At 39.8% G+C, this 26205-nt stretch overlaps 1 protein-coding gene across 3 annotated transcripts in view; it reads left to right on the top strand.

Moving 5' to 3' along the window:
• Window positions 1-26205, top strand: part of erc2 (ELKS/RAB6-interacting/CAST family member 2) — a 122238-nt gene that overhangs the window by 56198 nt on the left and 39835 nt on the right. For all 3 annotated transcript variants that reach the window (XM_051675684.1, XM_051675685.1, XM_051675683.1), the window contains 7 exons: window positions 2641-3078; window positions 12355-12429; window positions 14325-14480; window positions 16893-17060; window positions 21715-21882; window positions 24391-24528; window positions 25843-25983. In XM_051675684.1, coding sequence (XP_051531644.1) covers window positions 2641-3078; window positions 12355-12429; window positions 14325-14480; window positions 16893-17060; window positions 21715-21882; window positions 24391-24528; window positions 25843-25983 — 1284 coding nt within the window. The remainder of the gene's footprint in view (window positions 1-2640; window positions 3079-12354; window positions 12430-14324; window positions 14481-16892; window positions 17061-21714; window positions 21883-24390; window positions 24529-25842; window positions 25984-26205) is intronic.

The following is a 26205-nucleotide window of genomic DNA, read 5'->3' as shown; positions in this document are numbered from 1 at the left end:
GTGGTAGGCCACTTATGTTTTCCGCGTCCCATCCAAGGGCCAGACGTGGAGATTCCAGAGGTCTGGTCGTGGGTGCCAGAGGGTGCCCCGTCCCTGAGAAAGAAGGTCCTTCCTCAGGGGAATTCACCAGGGAGCAGCTGTCGCGAGGAGCGTGTGGTCCAAGAACCACATCTGGGTGGGCCAATAGGGTGCTACAAGGACGAAGGAAAAACCGCGACCGCAACGTTGCCGTGGTCACGCACTCGCAGTGAGAACATGACCCGTCCACGAACACTGTCTCCGCGTGGGCAGCGGCCAAGCATGTAAGACCGCGATCGTGGCCATCGTAAGCGGAGAGGTAACGACCACAACCAGGAAATACACAAATGGAGAGGCATCTTTAAAAAGACGCTCTCCGTTAATGCCACTCTTTTAAGAAGGGAAAATATACTCTTTTAGTAGGAAGAATATACTCTTTTAGCTGCTGAAGCGCCCAGGGGCATTCTCTGCACTTCACCAGTGCAAGAGGGTGAGAAGCCGCTGTAATGCGCCATTAATCCAACAGCTTTTCGAGGTGAATGGATCAGCAGAGTAATTCAGCTCGCTAAACACAACCGCTCGGCTCCGAAGAGAAAATCTGAGTGAGTGATTGCATACCAGCTCCTTTTATACCCGTATGTCCGGGGGAGTGGCATGCAAATTCCACTCGCCAATTCCCTTTGGCCTTTTTTCAAAAAGCAGAGGTGTTTGGGGCTCTTAAGTGTGACCCCTAGTGTCACTACATCGACACAATGTTGAGTGAGTGACAGATAGGGAACTATTGTGAGGGAACACAAAACTTACTGTGAGGAAAAGATAACTATTGTAAGGGATCGCAAAACTTATTGTGAGGGAAAGCAAAACATATTGTGAGGAAACACAAACTACTGCAAGCTATTGCAAAACTTTTTGTGAGGGAATGTAAAACTATTTCAGAAAGTAGTTCCCTCCCTGTCCTTTAGGGGGCTCCATAGTTTATAAAAATATCAGTGCATCCATACTAGCTACTGATCTGAGACCTAAATTGCATATTACAATTTTTATTTGAATGGATCAGGTCATTATTTAAGGACAACCTCAGTGTGTAACCCTTTCCCTTATCTAATGTACTCTATGTTCCATCAAGATAAGTTAAGAGAGTGGTAGCCGAGCCTTAAATAACTGTTTTTTTGCCTGTTTTTTAATCTTGACCAATAGCATGCTTGTGATATTCAACTGATTCAGTTCTTCAGCTGGAATTCTGTGTTCAGTTTGTGATAGCACAAGGAAGTGTAGTGATCTAAATTTCGAGTGATGGATGTGGGTTATATGATCCAGTTTCACTTAGTGTATATGGGCCCATATACTCTCTAATTCTGTCAAAGGCACTGTAACTTGTGACTATTTCTAGCACAGTTTTTCCCCCCCCATTAACCTTATTTTAGGTTATTAGTTAGTGTTTCCTCAAGGGAAATAGATGTGGTGCAACCTTATCCTTTCCTGACTGTATCCTCTCCTAGAATAGACTTCACTGTGGTTTCCAACTGTATTGTGTTCATTTGGATTTGTTTAAAGCAATATTTTTTTTCTTAATTGGGCAACTTTTTTATGTTATATCCATTTTTATTTTCTCACATCTTGATCTTGTCTATAATTAGTCAGTATGTTAACTCACTTAACACTTCATTTAACAATTCATTTAATTACATATCAATGGCAATCAGATGGCTTTTCCACCATTTTAAAAAAGATGAACCAGTTCAGTTGTAACACCATTTTTCAACCAGGTACGAAGAGACAATACAACGAGTGATAAATTGTAAATATATATCAGATACATTATCATATACATTTAAAGATACGGCTGAAATAATACGAGTAAGATATGCGATTCCAAATGAAGCCCACAGACTATTTTTTTGTTAAAAATGACATTTCTGCCATTATTCATACACATTTGGGTCGTTCCAAACACATATGACTTTCTTTCTTCTCAAAGTGAGAAGTTTATGCAGAACGCCCTGAGTAATCTTTTCCATACAATGAAAGTTATAGGAGACAGACTCTGTCAAGCTCTAAAATTGGCAAAATAGCAACATGAAAGTATCATAAATGTTTTCACTATGACTGGTGATTATATTCCAAGTCTTCTGAAGCTTTACAATAGCTTTGTGTAAGGAATAGTTGACGTTATTCATTTTATTATAAGTCAAAATGTAAGTATTAATTCACTGATACTCTTGCCCTCTGCCATATAATATTTTGTGTTCTACGAAAGAAAGGAAGTCAAATGGGTTTGGACCGGCATGAAGGTGAGAAAATTATAAGATAATTTTCTTTTTTGGGTGAATTATTCCTTTAAACATTAAAAATGTTCTGATTGGCTGCAATTTTGTCACTTTTCGGTAACATTATTTGGCACTGGAAACTTGTCACGTCGCACCTGGTTAAGAAAAGATATTATACGTTTATATATCAGAGGATCACAGTGGGGTCTACATGAACTTTTTCCAGATCTTCTAACCTGATTTCCCGATCTCAAAAAAACATGTTCTGAATGGGTCTGGTTGAGGGCACTTTGATATTGTATCAACGATATCCTAAAGCCTGTTATTTCACGTCTGCTTTCGTTCCCCATCGCAGCACCTCCAGTTGACCATTCAGGCCCTGCAGGATGAGTTGCGGACACAACGTGACCTAAACCATCTCCTCCAGCAGGAGAGCGGCTCGCGGGCAAGCGGTGGCGAGCACTTCACCACCATCGAGCTGACTGAAGAGAACTTCCGTAGGCTCCAAGCTGAACACGACCGGCAGGCCAAGGAGCTCTTTCTCCTAAGGAAGACCCTAGAGGAAATGGAGCTGAGGATCGAGACGCAGAAGCAGACACTGGGAGCCAGAGACGAGTCCATCAAGAAGCTGTTGGAGATGTTACAGAGTAAAGGGCTGCCCCCAGCTTCAGGGAGAGCATCGGATGAGGAAGAACAAGAGCGAGCCAGACGTATTGCAGAGGCTGAAGCTCAGCTCGGCCATCTAGAGGTCATATTAGACCAGAAAGAGAAGGAGAACATCCATCTGAGAGAGGTATCGCGCTTTACATCATCTTTCCAACTTAATTCATTTTAGCACCTAAAACACCTTTAACAAATATGTTTAAAAAATAATGTACAACTCAAGAAGTATCACCATTTTAGCTTCAAAAATATACATAAATCCAAATTTGGAAGAAAGCATCTGCTAAATGACTAATTAGTAGGGCTGTCAAGCGATTAAAATTTTTAATTAATTACATGACATGGCAAATAATTAATCACATTTTTTTCAGATTTCATATTAGCAAACTATAGTTTTGGCAAGTCGTTTAGGACACCTACTTTGTGCTTAACATGAGTAGTTTTTCCAACAATTGTTTACAGACAGATTGTTTAACTTTTAATTGACTATATCACAATTCCAGTGGGTCAGAAGTTTACATACATTAAGTTAACTGTGCCTTTAAGCAGCTTGAAAAATTCCAGAAAATGAGGTCAAGCCTTTAGGCAATTAGCCAGTTAGCTTCTGATAGGCTAATTGGCTAATTGGAGTCAATTGGAGGTGTGCCTGTGGATATATTTTAAGGCCTACCTTCAAACTCAGTGCCTTTTTGCTTGACATCATGGGAAAATCAAAAGAAATCAGCCAAAACTTCAGAAAAAAAAAAAAAATTGTGGACCTCCACAAGTCTGATTCATTGTTGGGAGCAATTTCCAAATGCCTGAAGGTACCACGTTAATCTGTACAAACAATAGTACGCAAGTGTAAACACCATCGGACCACACAGCCATCATACCTCAGGAAGGAGACACATTCTGTCTCCTAGAGATGAATGTAGTTTGGTGTGAAAAGTGCAAATCAATCCCAGAACAACAGCAAAAGACCTTGTGAAGATGCTGGAGGAAAGATGTAGACAAGTATCAACAGCTGAAGTCAGAAGTTTACATACACCTTAGCCAAACACATTTAAACTCAAATTTTCACAATTCCTGACATTTAATTGTAGAAAACATTCCCTGTCTTAGGTCAGTTAAGATCACTACTTTATTTTAAGAATGTGAAATATCAGAATAATTGAATTATTTATTTGAACTTTATTTCTTTCATCAAATGAGTGGGTCAGAAGTTTACCTACACTTTGTTAGTATTTGGTAGCATTACCTTTAAATTGTTTATCTTGGGTCAAACATTTTGGGTAGCCTTCCACAAGCTTCTCGCAATAAGTTGCTGGAATTTTGGCCCATTCCTCCAGACAGAGCCAGGTTTGTAGAGCTCCTTGCTCACACATGCTTTTTCAGTTCTGCCCACAAATTTGTATATCAGATTAAGGTCAGGGCTTTGTGATGGCCACTCTAATACCTTGATTTTGTTGTCCTTAAGCCATTTTGACACAACTTTGGAGGTCTGCTTGGGGTCATTGTCCATTTGGAAGACCCATTTGCGACTAAGCTTTAACTTCCTTGCTGATGTCTTGAGATGTTGCTTCAATATATCCATATAATTTTCCTTCCTCATGATGCCATCTATTTTTTTTAAGTGAACCATTCCCTCCTGCAGCAAAGCACCCCCACAACATGATCGGCTTGCAAGACTCACCCTTTTTCCTCCAAACATAATGATGATCATTATGGCCAAACAGTTCAATTTGTGTTTCATTAGATCAGAGGGCATTTCTCCAAAAAGTAAGATCTTTGTCCCCATGTGCACTTGCAAACTGTAGTCTGGCTTTTTTATGGCTGTTTTGGAGCAGTGGCATCTTCCTGGCTGAGCATCCTTTCAGGTTATGTCAATATAGGACTCATTTTACTGTGGATATAGTTCCCTATCTGTCACTCACTCTACATTGTGTCGATGTAGTGACACTAGGGGTCGCTCTTGGGAGCCCCAAACACCTCTGATCTTTGAGAAAAGGCCAATGGGAATTGCAGAGTGGACTTTGCATGCCACTCCCCCGGACATACGGGTATAAAAGGAGCTGGCTCACAACCACTCATTCAGATTTTTTCTTCGGAGCCGAGTGGTGTTGAGCAGCGAGTTTCACTGCCATTCCATTCACCTCATATCAAGAATCCTATGCTTTTGGATATACGGCGCATTTCAGCGGCTTTCTTCCCCTCTGTGCGATTAACGCAGAGTATGCCCCATGGCGCTTCGACAGCTGAGAGAGTGTATATTCTTGCAAATAAGAGTATATTTCCTCTAAAAGAACATGCACGATGGAGAGCGTCTTTTTGAAGATGCCTTTCCATCTGTGTGTAATTCCTGGTTGCGGTCGCTGTCTCTCCGCCTGTGATGGCCACGAGCGCTGTCTCACGTGTCTGGGCCATAGGCATGTTGAGGCGGCGTTCATGGATGGTTCGTGTTCTCACTGCGGTCACGCCGCTCGGGTTGATGCATATGAGACCACTCCAGTACTGGCTTCAGACTCGAGTCCCGAGATGGGCATGGCGCCACGGCACGCATCGCGTGGCCATCACGCCGATCTGCCACCACACGTTCAGCCCTTGGACAGACCTTGCATTTTTGCGGGCAGGGGTCCCCTTACAGCAAGTGTCCAGGCACGTCGTGGTTATGACGGACACCTCCAAGTTAGGCTGGTGCGCCGTGTACAACGGGCCGCTGGCTCCTGGACAGGACCACAACTGTGTTGTCATATCAACTGCCTCGATTTGCTGGCAGTATTGCTCTCCCTACGGAGGCTTCGGTCATTGATCAAAGGCAAGCACATGTTGGTCCGGATGGACAACACGGCGACAGTAGCGTATATAAACCGCCAAGGTAGCTTACGCTCGCGTCGCATGTCACAACTCGCCCGCCGTCTCCTCCTCTGGCATCAGCAACTGAGGTCGCTGTGGGCCACTCACATCCCGGCGACCTCAACCGTACAGCGGACGCACTGTCACGACAGTTGACACTCAGGGGAGAGTGGAGACTCCACCCCCAGGTGGTCCAGCTGATCTGGAGTCAGTTCAGCGAAGCACAGGTAGGCCTGTTTGCTGCCCGGGAATCCTCCCACTGCCCGCTTTGGTATTCTCTGACTGAGGCTCCCCTCGGCACAGATACGCTGGTGCACAGCTGGCCCCGGGGGCTGTGCAAGTATGCGTTCCCCCCAGTGAGCCTGCTTGCACAGACCTTGTGCAAGGTCAGGGAGGACGAGGAACAAGTCATCCTCTGGCGCCGTACTGGCCTACCCAAACCTGGTTCTCGGAACTCATACTCCTTGCGACAGTCCCTGCCTGGTGAATTCCCCTGAGGGAGGACCTCCTTTCTCAGGGACGGGGCACCATCTAGCACCCATGCCCAGACCTCTGGAATCTTCATGTCTGGCCCCTGAACGGGACGTGGAAGATCTAAGTGGCTAACCACCGGCGGTGGTAGACATGATCACTCAGGCCAGGGCTCCCTCTACGAGGCAGCTGTATGCCTTGAAGTGGCGTTTGTTTGCAAATTGGTGCTCTTCCTAAGGCAAAGACCCCCAGAGGTGTGCAGTCGGGTTGGTGCTTTCCTTCTTGCAAGAGAGGCTGGAGGGGCGGCTGTCCTCCTCCACCTTGAAGGTGTATGTGGCCACTATAGTATGTGGCAGTGGACGGTAAGTCCCTGGGGAAGCACGACCTGATTATCAGGTTCCTGAGAGGCGCCAGGAGGTTGAACCCTCTTAGGCCGTGCCTCATTCCCTTGTGGGATCTCTCCGTGGTCCTGCTGGGCCCGTGGAGAGCCCCGTTTGAGCCCCTGGAGTCAGTTGAGCTAAAGGCGGTCTCATTGAAGACTGCCCTCTTGACTGTGCTCACGTCCATCAAGAGGGTTGGGGACCTGCAGGCGCTCTTTGTCAATGACACCTGCCTGGATTTCGGTCCGGAATACTCTCACGTGGTCTTGAGACCCCGACCAGGCTATGTGCCCAAGGTTCCCATGACATCTTTTAGAGATCAGGTGGTGAGCCTGCAAGCACTGCCCCGGGAGGAGGCAGACCCAGCCTTGTCGTTGCTGTGTCCGGTGCGTGCTTTGCGCATCTACTTCGATCGCACGCAGAGCTTTAGACGCTCTGAGCAGCTCTTTGTCTGATTTGGCGGACAACGGGAAAGGAACGCTGTCTCCAAACAGAGGCTTGCCCACTGGATCGTGGATGCCATTGCGTTGGCATACCAGGCCCAGGGCATCAACCCCCCCGCCCCCCCCCCACTTCGGGTTACGAGCACAATCCACGAGGAGTGTGGCGTCCTCCTGGGCACTAGCCAACGGCGCCTCTTTAGCAGACATCTGCAGAGCAGCAGGCTGGGCAACACCCAATACCTTCACGAGATTTTACAATCTCCGGGTTGAGCCAGTTTTGTCCCGTGTGTTGTCAGGTAAGAACGGGTAAGTTGCTCTATGGGGAGAAGTAAAAAAAAAAGAGAGAAAAGGCCGCAGCTGGCACAGCCCGTTCCCATTGTAGTACGCCTCCTATCAGAAGCTAATTGGCTAATTGTCTTAAGGTTTGACATAATTTTCTGGAATTTTCCAAGCTGCTTAAAGGCACAGTTAACTTTGTAAACTGTGTATGTAAACTTCTGACCCACTGGAATTGTGATATAGTCAATTAAAAGTGAAACAATCTGTCTGTAAACAATTGTTGGATTGTGTAATGCACAAAGTAGATGTCCTAAAGACTTTCCAAAACTAAAAAATTAGTTTTAATGACTTAAACCTAACTGTATGTAAACTTCAGACTTCAACTGTATATCCACAGTAAAATATATCAACATAACCTGAAAGGCTGCTTAGCAAGGAAGAAGCCACTGCTCCAAAACCATCATAAAAAAGCCAGACTACAGTTTGCAAGTGCACATGGGGACAAAGATCTTACTTTTTGGAGAAATGTCCTCTGGTCTGATGAAACGCATATTTAGCTGTTTGGCCATAATGACTATCTTTATGTTTGGAGGAAAAAGGGTGAGGCTTGCAAGCCGAAGAACACCATCCCAACTGTACAGCATGGGGGTGGCAGCATCATGTTGTGGGAATGCTTTGCTGCAGGAGGGACTGGTGCACTTCACAAAATATATGGCATCATGAGGAAGGACAATTATGTGGATTTGACGCAACATCTCAATACATTAGCCATGAAGTTAAAGCTTGGTCGCAAATGGGTCTTCCAAATGGACAATGATCACAAGCATGCCTCAAGTTGTGGCAAAAGGGCTTAAAGTCAAGGTATTGATGTGGCCATTACAAAGCCCTGACCTCAATATGATAGAAAATTTGTGGGCAGAACTGAAAAAGCGTGTGCAAGCAAGGATGCCTACAAACCTGTCCCAGTTACACCAGTTCTGTCTGGAGGAATGGGCCAAAATTCCAGCAACTTATTGTGAGAAGCTTGTGGAAGGCTACCCAAAATGTTTGACCCAAGATAAACAATTTAAAGGCAATGCTACCAAATACTAACAAAGTGTAGGTAAACTTCTGACCCACTGGGAATGTGATGAAAGAAATAAATAAATAATTTTTAAATTATTGAAATAAATAATTCTCTCTACTATTATTCTGACATTTCACATTCTTTTGAGTTTAATTGTATTGGGTGTATGTAAACTTCTGACTTCATCTATATATATATATATGTGTGTACACACACACACACACACACACACACACACAGCTCTGGAAAAAATTAAGAGACCACTGCAAAATTATCAGTTTCTCTGGATTTATTGAACATGAACATGAATCTCCAGACCTGAACCTAATTGAAAACCTCTGGAATGTGATCAAGAGGAAGATGGATGGCCACAAGCCATCAAACAAAGCCGAGCTGCTTGAATTTTTGCACCAGGAGTGGCATAAAGTCACCCAACAACAATGTGAAAGACTGGTAGAGAGCATGCCAAGACGCATGAAAGCTGTGATTGAAAATCAGGGTTATTCCACCAAATATTGATTTCTGAACTCTTCCTAAGTTAAATTAGTATTGTGTTGTTTAAAAATGAATATGAACTGGTTTTCTTTGCATTATTCGAGGTCTGAAAAAACTGCATCTTTTTTTGTTATTTTGACCAGTTGTCATTTTCTGCAAATAAATTCTCTAAGTGACAATATTTTTATTTGGAATTTGGGAGAAATGTTGTCAGTACTTTAGAATAAAACAAAAATGTTCATTTTACTCAAACACGTACCTATAAATGGGGGGCCTGGGTAGCTCAGCGAGTATTGACGCTGACTACCAACCCTGGAATCCAGGGCATGCTGAGTGACTCCAACCAGGTCTCCTAAGCAACCAAATTGGCCCGGTTGCTAGGGAGGGTAGAGCCACATGGGGTAACCTCCTCATGGTCGCTATAATGCGTGGTTCTTGCTCTCGGTGGGGCGCGTGGTGAGTTGTGCGTGGATGCCGCGGAGAATAGCGTGGGTCTCCACACGCGCTACGTTTCCGCGGTAATGCGTGCAACAAGTTACACGATAAGATGCGTGGATTGACGGCGTGGAACTGAGATTCGTCCTTCGCCACCCGGATTGAGGTGTCACTATGCTACCATGAGGACTTAAGAGCGCTTTGGGAATTGGCCATTCCAAACTCGGGAGAAAATCCACACACACAAAAAAAAAACCACATACCTATAAATAGTAAATCCAGAGAAACTGATAATTTTGCAGTGGTCTCTTAATTTTTTCCAGAGCTGTGTGTATATATATATATATATATATATATATATATTTTCTGGGTCAGAAATTTGGGGGTGGTAGGGGGTAATTCAGGGCAAGAATGTCACAATTTACAAAATGCCCCAGAAATTCAAAATTTGGGGACAAAAAAATGCCCTTGTAATAAATTTTTCTATTTACAACATACATATATATATATATATATACTATACATACTGTATATATGTAATATAAGATCTAGTTCTTAATATTCTATTATAGTCCTAGTTATACATATTATGTCATAAAAGAATATGTAAATTAATGTTGATTTAATTATTAATGTATTTGACCATCAACAGATTTATGTCTTTAAATGGTTAGAAAAATCATAAAGGTAAACAATGCCCCTGAAAATCAAATCAAGGGGACAAATACTGCCCTTAATGACAATTATGCATGTTTGCGCTCCGTCTGCTATTTTTAATTGTCAGTCTATGTACATATGAGTCAGATGGACACTTTTGGAGCATCTCACTGGTTTTCAGCATCATAAATGCTGCATTTTTAGGACGCTGTTTAAATAAAAAAATCGGGTCTCGAGATCCCTGCATTGTGTTTCATCCAACCTTCAAGGCCGTGTCCAGAGGCCTGTTGCATGAAGCTAGTTGAATAAACTCAGAATTGCTCAGATGGTAGGAAAATACTTACTTTCATTACATTTATTTATTTATTTTTTTGTAAGGGTCTGGAGGTAAATTGGATTAACTTGTGTTAATTTTTAACCTGTTATTTTTTTACATAAATAATCACACTCAACTAATGCCTTAAATCAACTGCCCTACTAATTAGCTATAATTATCCTTTACAATGTAATGCAAGTTTTCAGGCTGTTGGTAATGTTCTTATGTTCTTATCCAGCAGCCGTTGGCTTAGATTTTGTTTAAGGTTAAAGGAGAATTATAGTCATAAAAAACACTGTATACAAGCATTTACTGATCTCAGTTTCAGTTACTTGCCACGTAACAGTGAAATCAGTAATTCGGGGACAGTCCTCATTGAACAGACTGGGGTTAAGTGTTTTGCCATGATAATAGTCAGATAGATAGTCAAATGATGAACTAAAATAATAACAGCAGATTGTCTTTGAGTCATCTGGACCCAAGAGGAAAACGTGAGGAGAACTGTGCCAAAACAGTTTAAACAACACAAAGAACTCATCCATTAAACTTTGAAGTACTCTGCTTTTCAAAGAGAATAATTAGATGAAATTATAAAAAATACCTGAGTAAAAAAAGATACTACAGAATAGCTCAGCATGACTTTCAGAAGTAGGATGTATCATTGCTCTCTGATTTAGGGTTTGATTCAGGGATTGTTTAAGGGCTATGATTGTGTTTTAAGTGGATTTTAAACACACCAAAAAAATCTAAGACTGTCTATTTAACACATTCATTTACTGCAATTAATTATATTAGAAAATAGAGTATTAAAAATAATGCAAATAATCATGTGATGTGCATAAATTCCATATAAAGGAATTGTCCTATCACTGTAGCAATTCAAGCTTGCAGAGTTGCAGTCAGCAGGGGGCAGTCAATGCAGCTTCAGCTATACTGGCACACATACCAAAAGAAGCCAACACAAAATTAGGAAGCTCGCACAGCAGGGCACTTTCTTGCATTAGAAATACAGCTGGACAAGAGATCTCAATTTTCAGACATTTTCATAATCAACTGTTGTGGAAACTAATGATCAATTAATCGATTCATCATTAACGTTAATACTGCAAAACGCACGTGGAGTACTCCACATAATATGCACATGTAGCCTATTGTTTAAATGTAATCTAAATGAATACACTTGTATTGCCGTTTTCTTCTCAAAATATTCTTAGTTCAGTGTATTTTAATACATTTAGGCTACTTTTAGTGCATATTTGTGAATTGTTTAATTACTGTAAATGAATTACTGTTAATAATAACTGTATTGAAGATACATATTTGAGTTTATTAAAACTTCATGTTGCAGATCATGGGATATATCGGACCTTTGGACTTCTGGATCCACGTCTGTGTAGTTTTTATTCTGTGTTAGGGACAAGACGTGACTTGCAGTGTGCAAGCGGCAGTGCGCCCTCTAGTGACGGAAGACTGTATAGACAGTCTTTTCAACGTCTGCTGGCATGATTACTGAACACATTTGTTTTAAAGTTGATTAATCAACTATCTATAAGCTTAATAGATCAAATTATTAATGACAATTAATTGATCATCGATGAATCATTAACATCCCTAAGCTGGACGGAGCACAAAACAGAACGCAGGGGTTTCAAAGTTTCAAACAACGTTTAATTTGACACAACATCCTAAAATGTGACATCAAATAGACCTTATTTACAGCAGCGGCATATTTGATTTTTGACATGATTGAAAATGAGGCTGTGAGGGATAGACTTACAGTCTCTTCAATGGCATCTGGATAAAGCTACTAGATCACATCTCTTTTTCCATAATTTATGTTGTTGTTTTCGTCAGTGGAACGATCCGGAACAATATAAATAACATTACAAACCACTGAAGAGACAGTACTTCTATCCCTCACAGCCTTGTTTTCATTCCCGTTAAAAATGCAATATGGCGTTTAATTGCGTTTAATTCAATTAATTAATTGACACATCATTAAGTTGATTATATTCTTGATTTCTTCCAGGAGCTCCATCGGCGAAACCAGCATCACCCAGACCCAGGCAAAACTAAAGCCCTTCAAACTATCATAGAGATGAAGGTATCTATCTGTCTGTCATCTTTCTTCTTTATGCATTGTTTACTTTACTGTTAGTGTATTTTTAATGAATTTACTGTTATTAGACATCATAATGTATTGTAAATGCCATGCTGTGTTTACACAGGAAGAACAATAAGCCAAAGACAGATTTACTAAAAGCAAACAGAATATGAATACAATAGATCAAAGAGACAAGAGAAGTATTTGATGGCAGAGCCACTGCAGTATGCTGCTTAATGGTAGAATGGAGCAGTAAGTGGGTTTGTGCGTTCGTTCAGAGGCAGAGAGCGACTCCTGCCAACAGAAGCATTACACATGACTCTAAAAATAAAACATGACCTCATGCATGGCATGCACACACCCCATGGGTCCTCTCTGATTGGAGCCAATTTTTACCCAGAGTTCATCTCTGCTTCCATGTGGCCTGAAAGCACAATAGACTCTCAATTAAAGTGCCACGAATGTTGTAACTTGTCAATTGTGGCACATTCATTCAAGTTATATGTATTTCTTTAAACTAAAATGATGTCTCACCTAAAGAGCTTTCTTTTCGCTTGTGCTTTTCAAATCCACCTGTACTGTGATGGTTTCCATAGTGCCTATAACCTTTAGTATCACTGGTAGTGTTCTCTCACCCTATTGGCCAAGCTGGGATGTTGGTTCTGGTGCCATGGGAACATGTGGAGTTGTTTACAACACAGAGGGCACACATGCAAGCATGGGAGAGGATGACAGAGAAAGAGAGATAAATGAGCTGTTTGCTTATGCGTTGAAGATGGCTATTATATTGCATAGAGCTGCGAGGTATAACATTACATTCTATATTTTAGCCGAACAAATAGCACTGGCACATTTAAACATACTGTTCTGAGTCTTAAAATATTAATGATATGCTTGAGCTGCAGTTTGTTTTATTTTGTATTTTTGTATTATTTTTCCAATTTGAAAACCAAAAAAATCCTTAAAAGATACATTTTCTTGAGAAGCAAATTTTTTTAAAATACAGTAATTACTTGGGCATATTATTAGAGAATATGTCTTGAATCAAATTTTTTCCCTTTTCTTAGCCCATTTGCAAATTGTGTTTATCGTTTTAAGCATAAATGTAACAAAATTTTGTGAGTTTTATGCTCAAAACAAGAAAAAAAATCAAGATATATTCTATGAAAACAAGTAAATATATTGTTTTATGAACGTTTAGATATGTTTACTGGTAAAAACCCCCCAAAAAGTACTTACACAAAAAAAGTATAGCAGCAGTGTAGCTCCGATTAGATCTAAGGAATTGACTCACTGTGTATGTTGGAAATGGGACGTTCATTTTCAAAGGCCTTGTGTGAAAATTGTGCTGATTGATGTCTGTGAAAACTAAAAGACAGAAAGAGTGAGCAAGAGAGAGAGAGAGAGCCAGTGGGAAGGGTGGTTTACCAGAGCGCACACGCGAGAAAGAACAGCAAACGTTCTTTTATATCTGAATGGGAGATGGACCATATGCCAAAGATGTTGTATTATTTATTTAAGAAGCTGCAACTCTCAGCCTTGTAGTCCACAGGCTGGGCGGAAGCACGCACGCTGCTCTCTCCTTCCTTGAATGTCTCTCTGCTGCGCTGGATGTTTGCTCAGTACTACCAAATGGTGATTACATGCTGATCCATTAGCATGAGAGAGACAGATTCAGTTTTGGCTATGCAGCATACTGCAGTTACTCATTCGCATTGCTGCAAGACATTACAGTTTTGCATGTCCTGTCTCCCTGTCTTCCTTTCGTTTGATTGCGCCTGTTTGTTGGGAATTTAGTTTGACATGCTTCGATCTTTAGAATCCACCCCAAGTTATTCTAACTTAATATGATGGAGTACAGCATTGCTAATTTTTCCACTAAATTGTTTATCCAGGACACCAAAATTGCATCTCTGGAAGGCAGCATTCGGGACCTGGAAGACGAGATTCAGATGTTGAAGGCAAATGGATTGCTGAACACGGAGGACCGCGAGGAGGAGATCAAACAGATGGAGGTCTACAAGAATCACTCCAAGTTCATGAAGTCCAAGGTAAAGTTCCTCTTTAGCGAATTAAAAACTGTACGGTTATCGGTAGTGTATCTTAAGTTATCGGATGGGCCAATATTGGAAGCAGATAATATCAGGTTTTAAAACCTGATGTAATTTAAAGCACATGTTTTCACTTGGTGTAAATAATTTTTTTTATATGTTTAAAACAGGCAAAATAGTATAGATTTATATTATCGGCCATTATATCAGTTATTGGATGTTATATTAGTAACAAAATGTTATATCGGCTATTGGTTTCCACGCAAAACTCAGTGATATCAGTGGAGGAGGCGAGAACTGGCTTGACAATATAAGTAATAGTTTAATGATTAACTTAAACTAAAAGACAAACACAACCACATACAGGGCAGCTGCCCATTGTTCTCTCTCTCTCGAGCTGCCGCCTCCAGTCGCCTTTATCCCTCTCGGGCTTGATCAGCCTGATTAGTGATGTTGCACACCCGGCCCCGCCCTCCACCCTGCCACATTCCTGCCTCATTCTTTCCGGCCGGGGAGCCCCCTGCATGACGTACAACCCTTCTGGCCCCGTCTGCGGGCAGGTCATTCCCGCCTTTCTGGATCTGGGAGGGGACAAGAGGAGGGAAACAAAACAATAACAATAATATTTAAAAAGAAAGGGAAAGGCCAACATGGAGCGACAGCGGGAGAGAGAGAGGAGAAAGAGAAAAAAAACTTCTTCACCCTCTAGTGGACGACAGCTGCGCCTCCCCAGGTGGATCGGAGGCAGTCCTACGCCCCCTGGTGGACGGAACGCCCCACCGCGTTTTCTTTGGATGGAAGGGGTCTCCCATGCCCCTGGCATTGTTTCTCCCGCTCCAGGCGGTCAGCCAGGAGCACTTCCCCGCCCGCAGTCGGCGGTCATCTCGACCCTGCCGCGTTTTAGCAGCTGGTAGGGGTCTCCACTGCCCCTGGTCGGCTAGGAGCCCCTCCTCCCCTCGCGGTCGGCAGCCATTCCTCCGCTATCAGGTGGCCAGGCTCCTCCGTCCCCCGGCAGATGGCCGCGGCTGCTCCGATTTTGGTGTACGGTAGTGGTGAGTACACCGTACTCTAATACAGTGCATCCCTCCTCCTTCCCAGGCTTCGGCACCAGTGGAACAAGGTAAAAGGGAAAGGAGGAGGTGAAAACCGGCTTGACAATATTAATAATAGTTTAATGATTAACTTAAGACAAGCACAACCACATACAGGGCAGCTGCCCATAGTCCTCTGGTCACCTTTATCCCTCTCGGGCTTGATCAGCCTGATTAGGGGCCGGGTGTGCAGCATCACGACCCGGCCCCACCCTCCGCCCTGCTACACAGTGCATAGCTAGGTTAATTAGTACTTTGATCATCTATAAATGCTTTTCTTTCACATATAAACTATTTTTAGTATAACTGAGCACAAGACATCCTGTCTCATGGATTGGTAATGATAGGTTTGCTGAGTAATACTAGAAGCAGCACTATTAAAATACGATCTGTGTAACAATTTTTCATGGCTGTGCTGACAGTGTTTTCTGTCAAAACACACAGTCTGTTTGATGTAGTAGCAGTTAATTTTCATTTCTTACCCTGCTAACTAAATCCCAATCTGCATACTTTGTATGAAAATTACTTACAGCATTGGCAGTAAAAAGAAAATACTTAAGACATAAGTCAGTATGCAAACATTGTAACATACTTTGCCAGATTTCTGTGCACGTGCGTGAGGGTATTTCCATGTGCGTGTGAGATGTCTTTACTGTATCTTACATGCTCGTGAGTCAGCTGGGGGGTTTTGTTGTGTTATTTATAAAACTCATGTAATAAATAATAGATATGGCTAATGTATATTAAATGGGGATTGCGTTCTGAAATCTATCTTTTATGCAAGGAGAGTACAGATGTAGTGTACTCCCATACTGGTTTCAATTTGACTATATAATGTTTTGTTGTCTTTACACTCTGAGGACTTTTAACATTTTGTGTGTTTAATCTCTGCATGACTTCATCACCAAATGGAAATGCAAAAATAATTTAGATTTTCAAACAGGTTTCCCAAACACTCACCTTGTCTTCCATTGATCGGGTAAATAGACAGTGCTGCACCAAAATCACGCCATTGGTTGAGCCAGTGTTGGTGTCAGGCTTGTCGGGATGTTTTAGATAGAGCCACAGAGCCATAGCGTTCCAATTTTAGGAGGAAATCAACCTACAAATGGCTTACAGATTGTCATTTATTTTGTCTCTTCATATTAAGCTGGAATAGGAGAAAGTATTTTAACATCACAAAAATTACACACTTAAGATTAAACTGCCATTGGCAATTTGAATAACAATATCAAAATCAATCAAAAATACATCCAAATAATAGAAAACACTCTAACTCTCTCCTACACTCTGCCTTCTTTTCTTTCTCGATATCTTTCAGATCGACCAGTTAAAGCAGGAGCTCTCGAAAAAAGAGTCTGAGCTTTTGGCTCTGCAAACAAAGCTGGAAACTCTGAACAACCAGAATTCAGACTGCAAACAGCATATTGAAGTGCTTAAAGAGTCACTTACTGCCAAAGAGCAACGTGCAGCCATCCTACAAACAGAGGTGACACTATCTATCTGTCTGTCTGTCTGTCCGTCCGTGTCAGTGGCAATTGCTTGAAGACAACACGGGAAGCACGGCTTCCCTTAAAATTTAAATTGCACAATGACATGCAGGTTTGGGAGGGTTACTTTTGAAATGTATTCCACTACAGATTACAGAATACATGCTGTAAAATGTAATATGTAATGTATTCCATTAGATTACTCAAGGTCAATAACATATTCTAAATACTTTGGATTACTTCTTCAGCACTTTTATATTTTTTTCACTTGTTTTGACTATAAAAACTCTGCCAGTACAGTAAGACAAAATACACATGTTAAAAATACATTCTCTGAGAAACCTAAATATCTTATGCTGTGTTGTTTCTAAAAAAAGATAAATCAAATTGATCTTGTTTTAAGGATTTTTTTATATTTTTACAGGAAAACAATACAAAAATTATTATCAAGAATACAATTTTTGCCCTAATATCAAAGGTCTTACTAGAAAAAAAGAAATTATGATCCAATGTGAATTTTCTTGATAAAAAAATATGATCGTATCTGGTAACATGCATGTAAAATGGCCAGAAATAGCATTTTAGCTTAGCGTAAAGCTGACAATTTACACAAGGTTTATTTCTATTTTGCTCCAAACTTACTTCAAACTTACTTCTCTGTCTGCTGGTATGAATGTAACACATCATAAGAAAGTGTTTCAACGCTGTTCAAATGCACTTTGGATCGCATCATTTGTGTATAAATGTTTTCCATCTGAAAGGACTAAATATTAAATGAAACAAATGACAATAAAATGCAAAGTAATCTCTTCAGTAATCAAAATACTTTTTGAATGTAACTGTATTCTAAATACCAATGATTTAAATTGTAACTGTAGTGGAATACAGTTACTTATATTTTGTATTTTAAATATAAGTATTTTAAATATTTAAATTCCCGTTACAGTTATTTCGTTACCCCCCAACCCTGATGACATGTTTATCAAGTTGCATATAAACTCTCTATAATTCAGATAATTACTGTCCCAGTTCAGTATTTAAAGGAATATTCTGGGTTTAATACAAGTTAAGCTCAATCGACAACATTTGTGGCATAATGTTGATTACAACAAAAATGTATTTCGACTCATCCTTCATTTTCTTAAAAAAAAAAAAAAAAGCACAAATTGGAGTGACTCCAGCCAGGTCTCCTAAGCAACCAAATGCGAGGCAACTGAGATTCGTCTTCCGCCACCTGGATTGAGGCAAGTCACTATGCCACCACGAGGAGTTAGAGCGCATTGGGAATTGGGCATTCCAAATTGGGAAGAAAAAGGGAGAACAAAAAAAAGCACATCGAGGTGACAGTGAGGCACTTACAATGTAAGTGAATGGGGGCAAATTTTGGAATGTTAAAATACTCATTGTTTCAAAAGTATAGCCACAAGACATAAACAGTATGCATGTAAACATGATTTTAGTGTGATAGAATCGCTTACTAACCTTTTCTGTGTAAAGTAATAGCCAATTTTACAACTTCGTTGCCATGACGATGTAATGTCAACAAACCCTAAAATGACTGTAAAAATTACAATTTTAACAACTTTACAGCTCAAAAATTTAAAACTTTTAAGAGAATAATTAATGTAAGTGCTTTTATAAAATTATAAACTTCAGATTTCTGTCTTTAAACCCTCCAAAAATTGGCAAACTTGCCACAAATTCTGCACTAAAAATTTTCACATGCAAATGAGCTTTGCGGCAAACTTGCAGTAAATTGTCCATTGTTGCCAAAGGTTTGCCGGAGGTTCCCCACTACCGGCGAAGAGCTGCAAACGTATGGCAAACATTTGTGGCGAATCAAAAGCTCATTTACATGTGAAAATAACAAGCGGCAAATTTGCTGAAAAATTCCTGCAAGTTTGTGGCTTGTTTATATTTTTTGTTTATATAACATTGTAAGCACCTCCCTGTAACCATGATTTTTTTCTTTTTTTAAAGAAAAGGAGGGGTGAGCCAAAATTACTTTTTGTGGTAATCAACATTATGCCACAAATTCTGTCGATTGAGCCTAATTTGTATTGTACCCGGAATATTCCTTTTAAGGTAACAAAAGTTACCTTACAGCATACAACACTTTTGCCATGTTCGTTCCGTTGATTTTATCTGCATGATTACATCCGTCGGAGTTCGTGGATGCACGGCCCATAGAGTCCCATTGAAGCTGTACTTCAGCAGAAGTCTAAGGCAGAGGCGTGTCCCATTGAGTTCAGTGGAGCAAAATATCAATGTTCATTGGACAAGAGGCTCTAAACGCATCATTTTGGGTCCCGCCCAGACGCTGTACGTCTCTGGGGGTCTATTGGAGTTTCATGAGCGCTAGTTGCATGAGGGAAATGATCTGATTTTTAATTGGACAATGTATTTCTATCCCGCCTGGAAGCCTGGCTTCTCTATCTGATGATTGGTTGAGCTCTCAAATGGGCTGAACCACATAACAAATATCCAATCATTGAAACGGTGATGTACGTGAGTCACAGTGTTTCGGATTAAAACACAAATACTGTCATTCAGTAGGTGCAAGAAATTGATTGCGGTTTATTTAACACAATTAATTTAGTGATTATAAATCTTCACTTTTACCACTGGCAAAAGTATATGTTGTAAATAAAATTTTAAATATAAGGTTCTGTATTTTTTGTGTATTATCGTTCAGTAAGTTTTTTTTTTTTTTTTTTTAGTTTTTTTTTTTTAGAGTTTTTATGTGAGTTGGCAACATACAGAAGCATAATTTTCACACCGGTGCAGTGTTCACGTTCAAACTGACTAACCGCTATTACCGCTGGTTGGACGCTAAGCGGTACTATGGGGTAATTTTCGTTAAGCAGTAGCCTACACAATAATGCAAGGCAGCTTTATTTCAAACTTTGAACTTTGTTTTTTATTTATTTTAACTAAAAATTTTAATGAAACAGAAAAAAAAAAATTTACAATTAAAATGTGTGTTCTTCAACTTTTTGAAAGATGGCTTTTCAACAGTTGTGAAGGGCAACATCTCTTTGGCAACGAACCTACTTCATCCGTGCATTCTCTCCATCATGGGCTACCGGTTGGGTATTTCGTTGTCTGGGCAGATACATCACTTATTGTGGGTTGTTGAGGGTTTAATGTTGGTGTTTTATTACCTTTCATCCCAGGGCCCAGTTTAGCTGCTTTGGAAGGGTAATGACTTTGAATGTGTGTGAATAAATTTGTTTTGTTCCTTTCTAGGGCTGGGCGATATGCAAGAAATATGTTCACGATATTTTTATAATATATATATATATATATTCATTAGGCTATATATATCTCACAATATCCAATTACATCCCCAAGGGATGAGGGATCGGTGAATATTCTTGCTTTAGTGATTTTGCATTGAAAATTTAATTCATTTATTTAAAAAATGAAAAACTTAAACCAAAATCATTTCTAAATTCAAATTTCTCTTCAAACAAAATGAAAAAGCAATTAAAATAACAAAGTGGTAAAAAAACCCAAAAAACATAAATAACTACCTTTCCATTTACCGTCAGGCAATTATCTGTCTATTATGACAACCGAAAAATTACTAATACATGTTAAGATTTAAAAACAATTAAAAATGTAAACATAATAATTATAATGATGATAACGATCACTGAAATGTAAATCATGTTTCAAGGTGAACGTGTTTTTGTATTATTTTATGATTTAATAACAGATGTATAGGCTGCAGAGTTGCGCTCATAACGAACTGCTCTGTGGAAATAAAGCAAACTGAACTCAGAGCACCTCCTGAGGTCATTTGCAGCATTCTTATAGGCTAGACGATACTATTCTTGCAAATTCTTGCACACCTCAGAACAAACAGCGCATCAGACATGCGCATAGATGGCTTTTCTGTCATCTGTTCTTAAAAATATAATAAAGTGTGTTTCTTCAAGTGCATATCTGTGTATCTAACAGCATTTCTTGTGTCATTCCGAATACGAGATGTCTCACTGTTACCCACCATACTCATTATATTCGCTACCTGCAATTAAACATCTTCTGTCAGTGCGCAAACGTGCTGCCTGTGTAATTTGATACGTTGGTAAAGTGCATCTGGCATTCATTGCGTTATTTAGGTTCATTTATCATTGGTCGCAAACTCTTCATTAGGCAACTATTCTTTATTTAAGGCTATTCTATTTATTAGGCTACAGTATTGATATTGGAAGTTCCATTCATAATATTTCCCCCTTTTACCTGGTATACAGTTTCACACTGGTGTTGTCCATTGTACAGTGTAAATGTTTGTTTTTTCCCCAAAAGAGCCAAAATACTATTGTTGCAAGCTAAAACACAGTAAAATTCTAAATAAAAATAAGCCATATTTTCCATACTGTTTTATTAAAAATTTTAATATGAAAAATTTCACTTTTTTGAGAGATGTTGCAAACTAATTGGTTAATCAGAGTCTTTAATTAATTGAAATAGCCGGTTTGATTTATCTTTTCAATAGGGATTTGTTTGGATATTTGTATACACTTCATAGTTGTGTACAATTAATTGATTGATTTTATTTTTCAGTCATTAAAATTTTGGCATGTATTGTTCATGATTAAAAACCTAAAAATTGTTCTCAACAGTGTTTGTGTTGTGGTTGCTCAGGTGGACGCTCTTAGACTGCGTCTGGAGGAGAAGGAGTCGTTCCTTAATAAGAAGACAAAGCAGCTGCAAGACCTGACGGAGGAGAAAGGAACTCTTGCTGGGGAGATCAGAGATATGAAAGACATGCTTGAAGTTAAAGAACGCAAGATCAACGTCCTACAGAAGAAGGTAAAACAGAGGAGTTAAAGGTTAGAGGTCATGTCATAAGGTCAGTCTGGAGGTGGAGAGCTTAAATGTGAGAAAATATTTTGTTAACAACAGCTACTTTTCCATCAAGCCAAACAGTTCTGATCATGATGAGTAATTGGAGTACAAGTAGCAGTTCCACTTAAACACAGTTCAGTAAGATTACAAACCCTTCCCCGCATGGATTTCTCAGGATGGTTAGCTAACCATACTTGAGACAAAGAACCATGATGGCAGAACAGCCTTAGTGACGTGGCCACTCACAATTGGTTATTTTCGTTCTGAACCTGACATTGCAGCACCTTAAAGGGATAGTTGACTCTTATCATTTATTCACTCTCCTGCCATCCCAGATGTGTATGACTTTCTTTCTTCAGCAGAACACAAACAAAGATTTTTAGAAGTGTATCTCAGCTCTGTAGGTCCATACAATACAAGTGAATGGTGATCAGACCTTTGTAGCTTCAAAAATCACATAAAGGAAACATAGAAGTAATCCATATGACTCCACTGGTTAAATCCATGTCTTCAGAAGCGATAGAATAGGTGTTGGTGAGAAACTTGTAACTTTTTTCTTTATCTGAAAGTGAAAGTTAAAGTGGAGATTTAGAGTAAAAAAGGACTCAAATATTGATCTGTTTCTCACCCACACCTATTATATCGCTTCTGAAGACATGTGGATGACTTTTATGTTTCCTTTTATGTGATTTTTGGAGCTACAATGGTCTGATCACCATTCACTCATATTGTATGGACCTTCAGAGCTGAGATATTCTTCTAAAAATCTTTGTTTGTGTTCTGCTGAAGAAAGAAAGTCATACACATCTGGGATGGCACGAGAGTGAGTAAATGATAAGAGTCAACTATCCCTTTAATAGAAAACAAAACCGTAACCATGTCAACGCGCTTGGATCTGTACAGAACGGCGTGATTCAGCAATGGTAATTGCTCGGCCTGCATAGATGGAGCATAAGTCACATATAAGGTTTCATTTCATTTAGCATTGTTAGGTTAAAAGGAAACTGTCATTGCAGCCAGTTGGTGTCTTTCATTTCCAGTCTTAACAGTCTTCTTTCAACGCAGCCTTTTCATCTTTTCCTTTTTCTCTCTCTTATTCTATAACCACATGCTTTGCTGGCTTCATCCACTGTTTTCATGTTGTTCAGTCACTGGAAAAATCAGAATAGTCATAAAGCCACAATCTGCTTCAAACTCTGTTTAACCTCTGATCTCTTGCTTTGTGTGCTGGTGTGATAGCACATCGAATTTAGTAGACATTTTAAAGTCGAATATAAAAATGCCATAAAGGACCTGATAAAAAGGTAGAACTACTCTTTACCTTGAAAACAGCTTCCGTTCTTCTTCAAACCCTGTCATGCAGTTCTTATACAGTGTGTAATGGGATATTGCATCATTCTTGAAGAAAAGAAAGCATCCAGTCCTTTGATGGATAAAGGAAGTGAAAATCTAGCCCATTATCTGACCATACAGGGCGCCCATAAGATGGCTGCCCATACCATTACTGGCCAACCGCCATGTTTTAGTCGGCAATGGACATTGTGGACTGAAACATCCTCTTTCTTCAACTCTTTCAAAACAGGGTGAAAGATGAACCATCCGACTGTATTAAGGGGCAGTCACACTACACTTCGCACTCTATTCACTCCCGTTCAAACATATCCAAACACAGGAGACCAGAAGGAGATTTCGCACTGCTACTTGCTTGCAATGTCCAAAATTATTTTGCATGCTCGAAGCCTAGTGTGACCGGGGCTTTCATCTGGTTTTTACTGTATGGATGTTGAATGGCTGCCCTGTTTTATTTGAAGGTTTGTGAAGCTTGCCACGGACACCAGTGTGAAGTATCCATCAAACCCTGTCAGTAAACTCTTGTGACCATTCGTCATTGCCAATGCAATTTTTTGGTATTTGACATTTGCAGTCTTTGTTTTTATTGTCGACTATTATAAATGTTAAAACATTTGGCTGCTTTTGTGACTGATGCACCTGCAAATTCAACACTGGCTATTTGTCATATTTGTAACTCAGTGATTTGCCTCATGTTGCTTTTAAAACTTTAATTTCACATTGGAAATGAGCAGTCCTCTTTTATAGATATAATTAGCAAATAATGTAGTTTAATTCACCTAAATGACTCACCTTCGCAGCTGCATTTGAACTTGTTTTTATTAAGTCATATTTATACTCCTTTTCAGTATGTTTTCAGTGACTCTAGCGAAATCAAACTACAGATGGCGTACTTAAAGTGTCTGCATATTAAACACATAGGTAAGAGAAAGGATAAAAAAAAAAAAAAGACACTTCTCCTTCAAGGTTTTTAGGTTTTTTGGGGGGGGGTTTTGGACCCATGCACATTTGTTTAGATTTTGTGAATAACTCCAGCATATATAAGAGAACCAGGTCTGAAATCTGGCTAAATAATTAGACACATGGTAAATCTTCACTTGTTTTCTCTTCTTTTTTTCTCAGATTGAGAATCTTCAGGAGCAGCTGAGGGATAAAGATAAACAGCTGGGTAATCTGAAGGACAGGGTGAAATCTCTCCAGACCGACTCCAGCAACACAGATACTGCCCTCGCCACTCTGGAGGAAGCGCTGTCCGAGAAGGTAGACGACCAAAAACAATCTCAAATCACAAATGGAAATAAAAATGCACGCAGAATAAAAGCTTTTCTTCCAGATTTTGGATTTTGGTGAGGCCCATTTGAATGTTGAATAATGCAAACTGGTATCAAGGCAAACTAAAGTGAAACCATTAAAGGAATAGTACACCCAAAAAGGAAAATTCTGTCATTTACTCACCCTCATATTGTTTCAAACCCACATGATATTTTTTTTTTAATGTGGAACACAAAAACTAGATGTTTTCACCAATATCCTGGTCCGTCTTTTCGATACAACAGCAGGTGATACTTTAAAGTTTAAAAAAGCACCCAAATTTTTTGTATAAGTATATTCCAAGTCTTATTAAGCCATACTATAGGTTTTGATGGTTTTAAACAAAACAATGATGTTTTGTTCTTTCTTTTGCAGAACATAAACAAAGATTTTTAGAAGAGTATCTCAGCTCTGTTGGTCGATTCAATGCAAGTGAATTGTGGCCAGAACTTTGAAGCCCCAAAAAGCACATAAAGGCAGCATAAAGCTAATTCATTCGACTCCAGTGGCTAAATCCATGTCTTCAGAAGCGATATGATAAGTCTAGGTGTGAAACAGATCAATATTTAAGTCCTTTTTTTACTATATATTCTCCTCCCTGCTCAGTAGGTGGGCCAAGAAGAATAATGTGAAAGTGAAAGTGGAGATTTATAATAAGAAAGGACTTAAATATTGATCTGTCTGTCACACACACCTAAAATATCGCTTCTGACGACATGGATTTAACCACTGGAGTTGTATGGGTTACTTTTATGCTGCCTTTATTCGCTTTTTGGAGCTTCAAAGTTCTGTCCATCATTCACTCCCATTGTGAGGACCAACAGAGCTGAAATATTCTAAAAATCTTCATTTGTGTTCTGCAGAAGTCATACACATACACAGTATGGCATGAGGGTAAGTAAATTATGTGAGAATTTTCATTTTTGGGTGAACTATCCCTTTAAATTTTGGGTTGTTTCTCACCAAAACTGAATAGAATGCCTTGAATGACTTGAAATATGTGGTAAGAGTCACATGGACTACTAGCCATGTTTACATAGTACATGCCATTTTTCACTTTTTTAGTTAATAGTTATATTAATATTTAACTTTTTACTTAATGGAGTGTTTAATTACACAGTTTTACTGGTAGTGGTATCGCCTACTGAAATTTCTGTATAGTCTTTTTTGCCAGTTAAGTAGGAGTGTTGGAGGAGTAGAAATCGTTTTGGCATGCTCAGTCGGCCGTGAGTGGAGTTTAATTAAGAGTTTTTTTTGTCACAGGAGCGAATTATTGAACGCCTGAAAGAACAGCGAGAAAAAGAGGACCGAGAGAGACTTGAGGAGGTGGACTCGTATAAAAAAGAAAATAAAGACTTGAAAGAGAAGGTGAATAATTTACAGCTGGAGCTGACAGAGAAAGAGGTACGTCTGTGTTTGTGTGCGTTGGGTTTTGTTGTGTATGTGTTACTGTAGCTTAACTGGTTGAGCATGGCGCTAGCAAAGCCAATATCGTTGGTTCGATTTCCAGGGAATTGACAAACTGATAAAATGTATACCTTTAATGCATTGTAAGTCAATTTGTATGAAAGCGTCTGCCAAATACATATATGTAAAAGTGTGAGTGTTTGGTCAGACTCTCAGCTC

The sequence above is a fragment of the Myxocyprinus asiaticus genome, chromosome 37 (assembly GCF_019703515.2).
Source record: "Myxocyprinus asiaticus isolate MX2 ecotype Aquarium Trade chromosome 37, UBuf_Myxa_2, whole genome shotgun sequence".
Classification (NCBI taxonomy): Eukaryota; Metazoa; Chordata; class Actinopteri; order Cypriniformes; family Catostomidae; genus Myxocyprinus; species Myxocyprinus asiaticus.
Note: the sequence above shows the minus strand (reverse complement) of the source record. Positions and strands in the feature narration are given on the sequence as shown.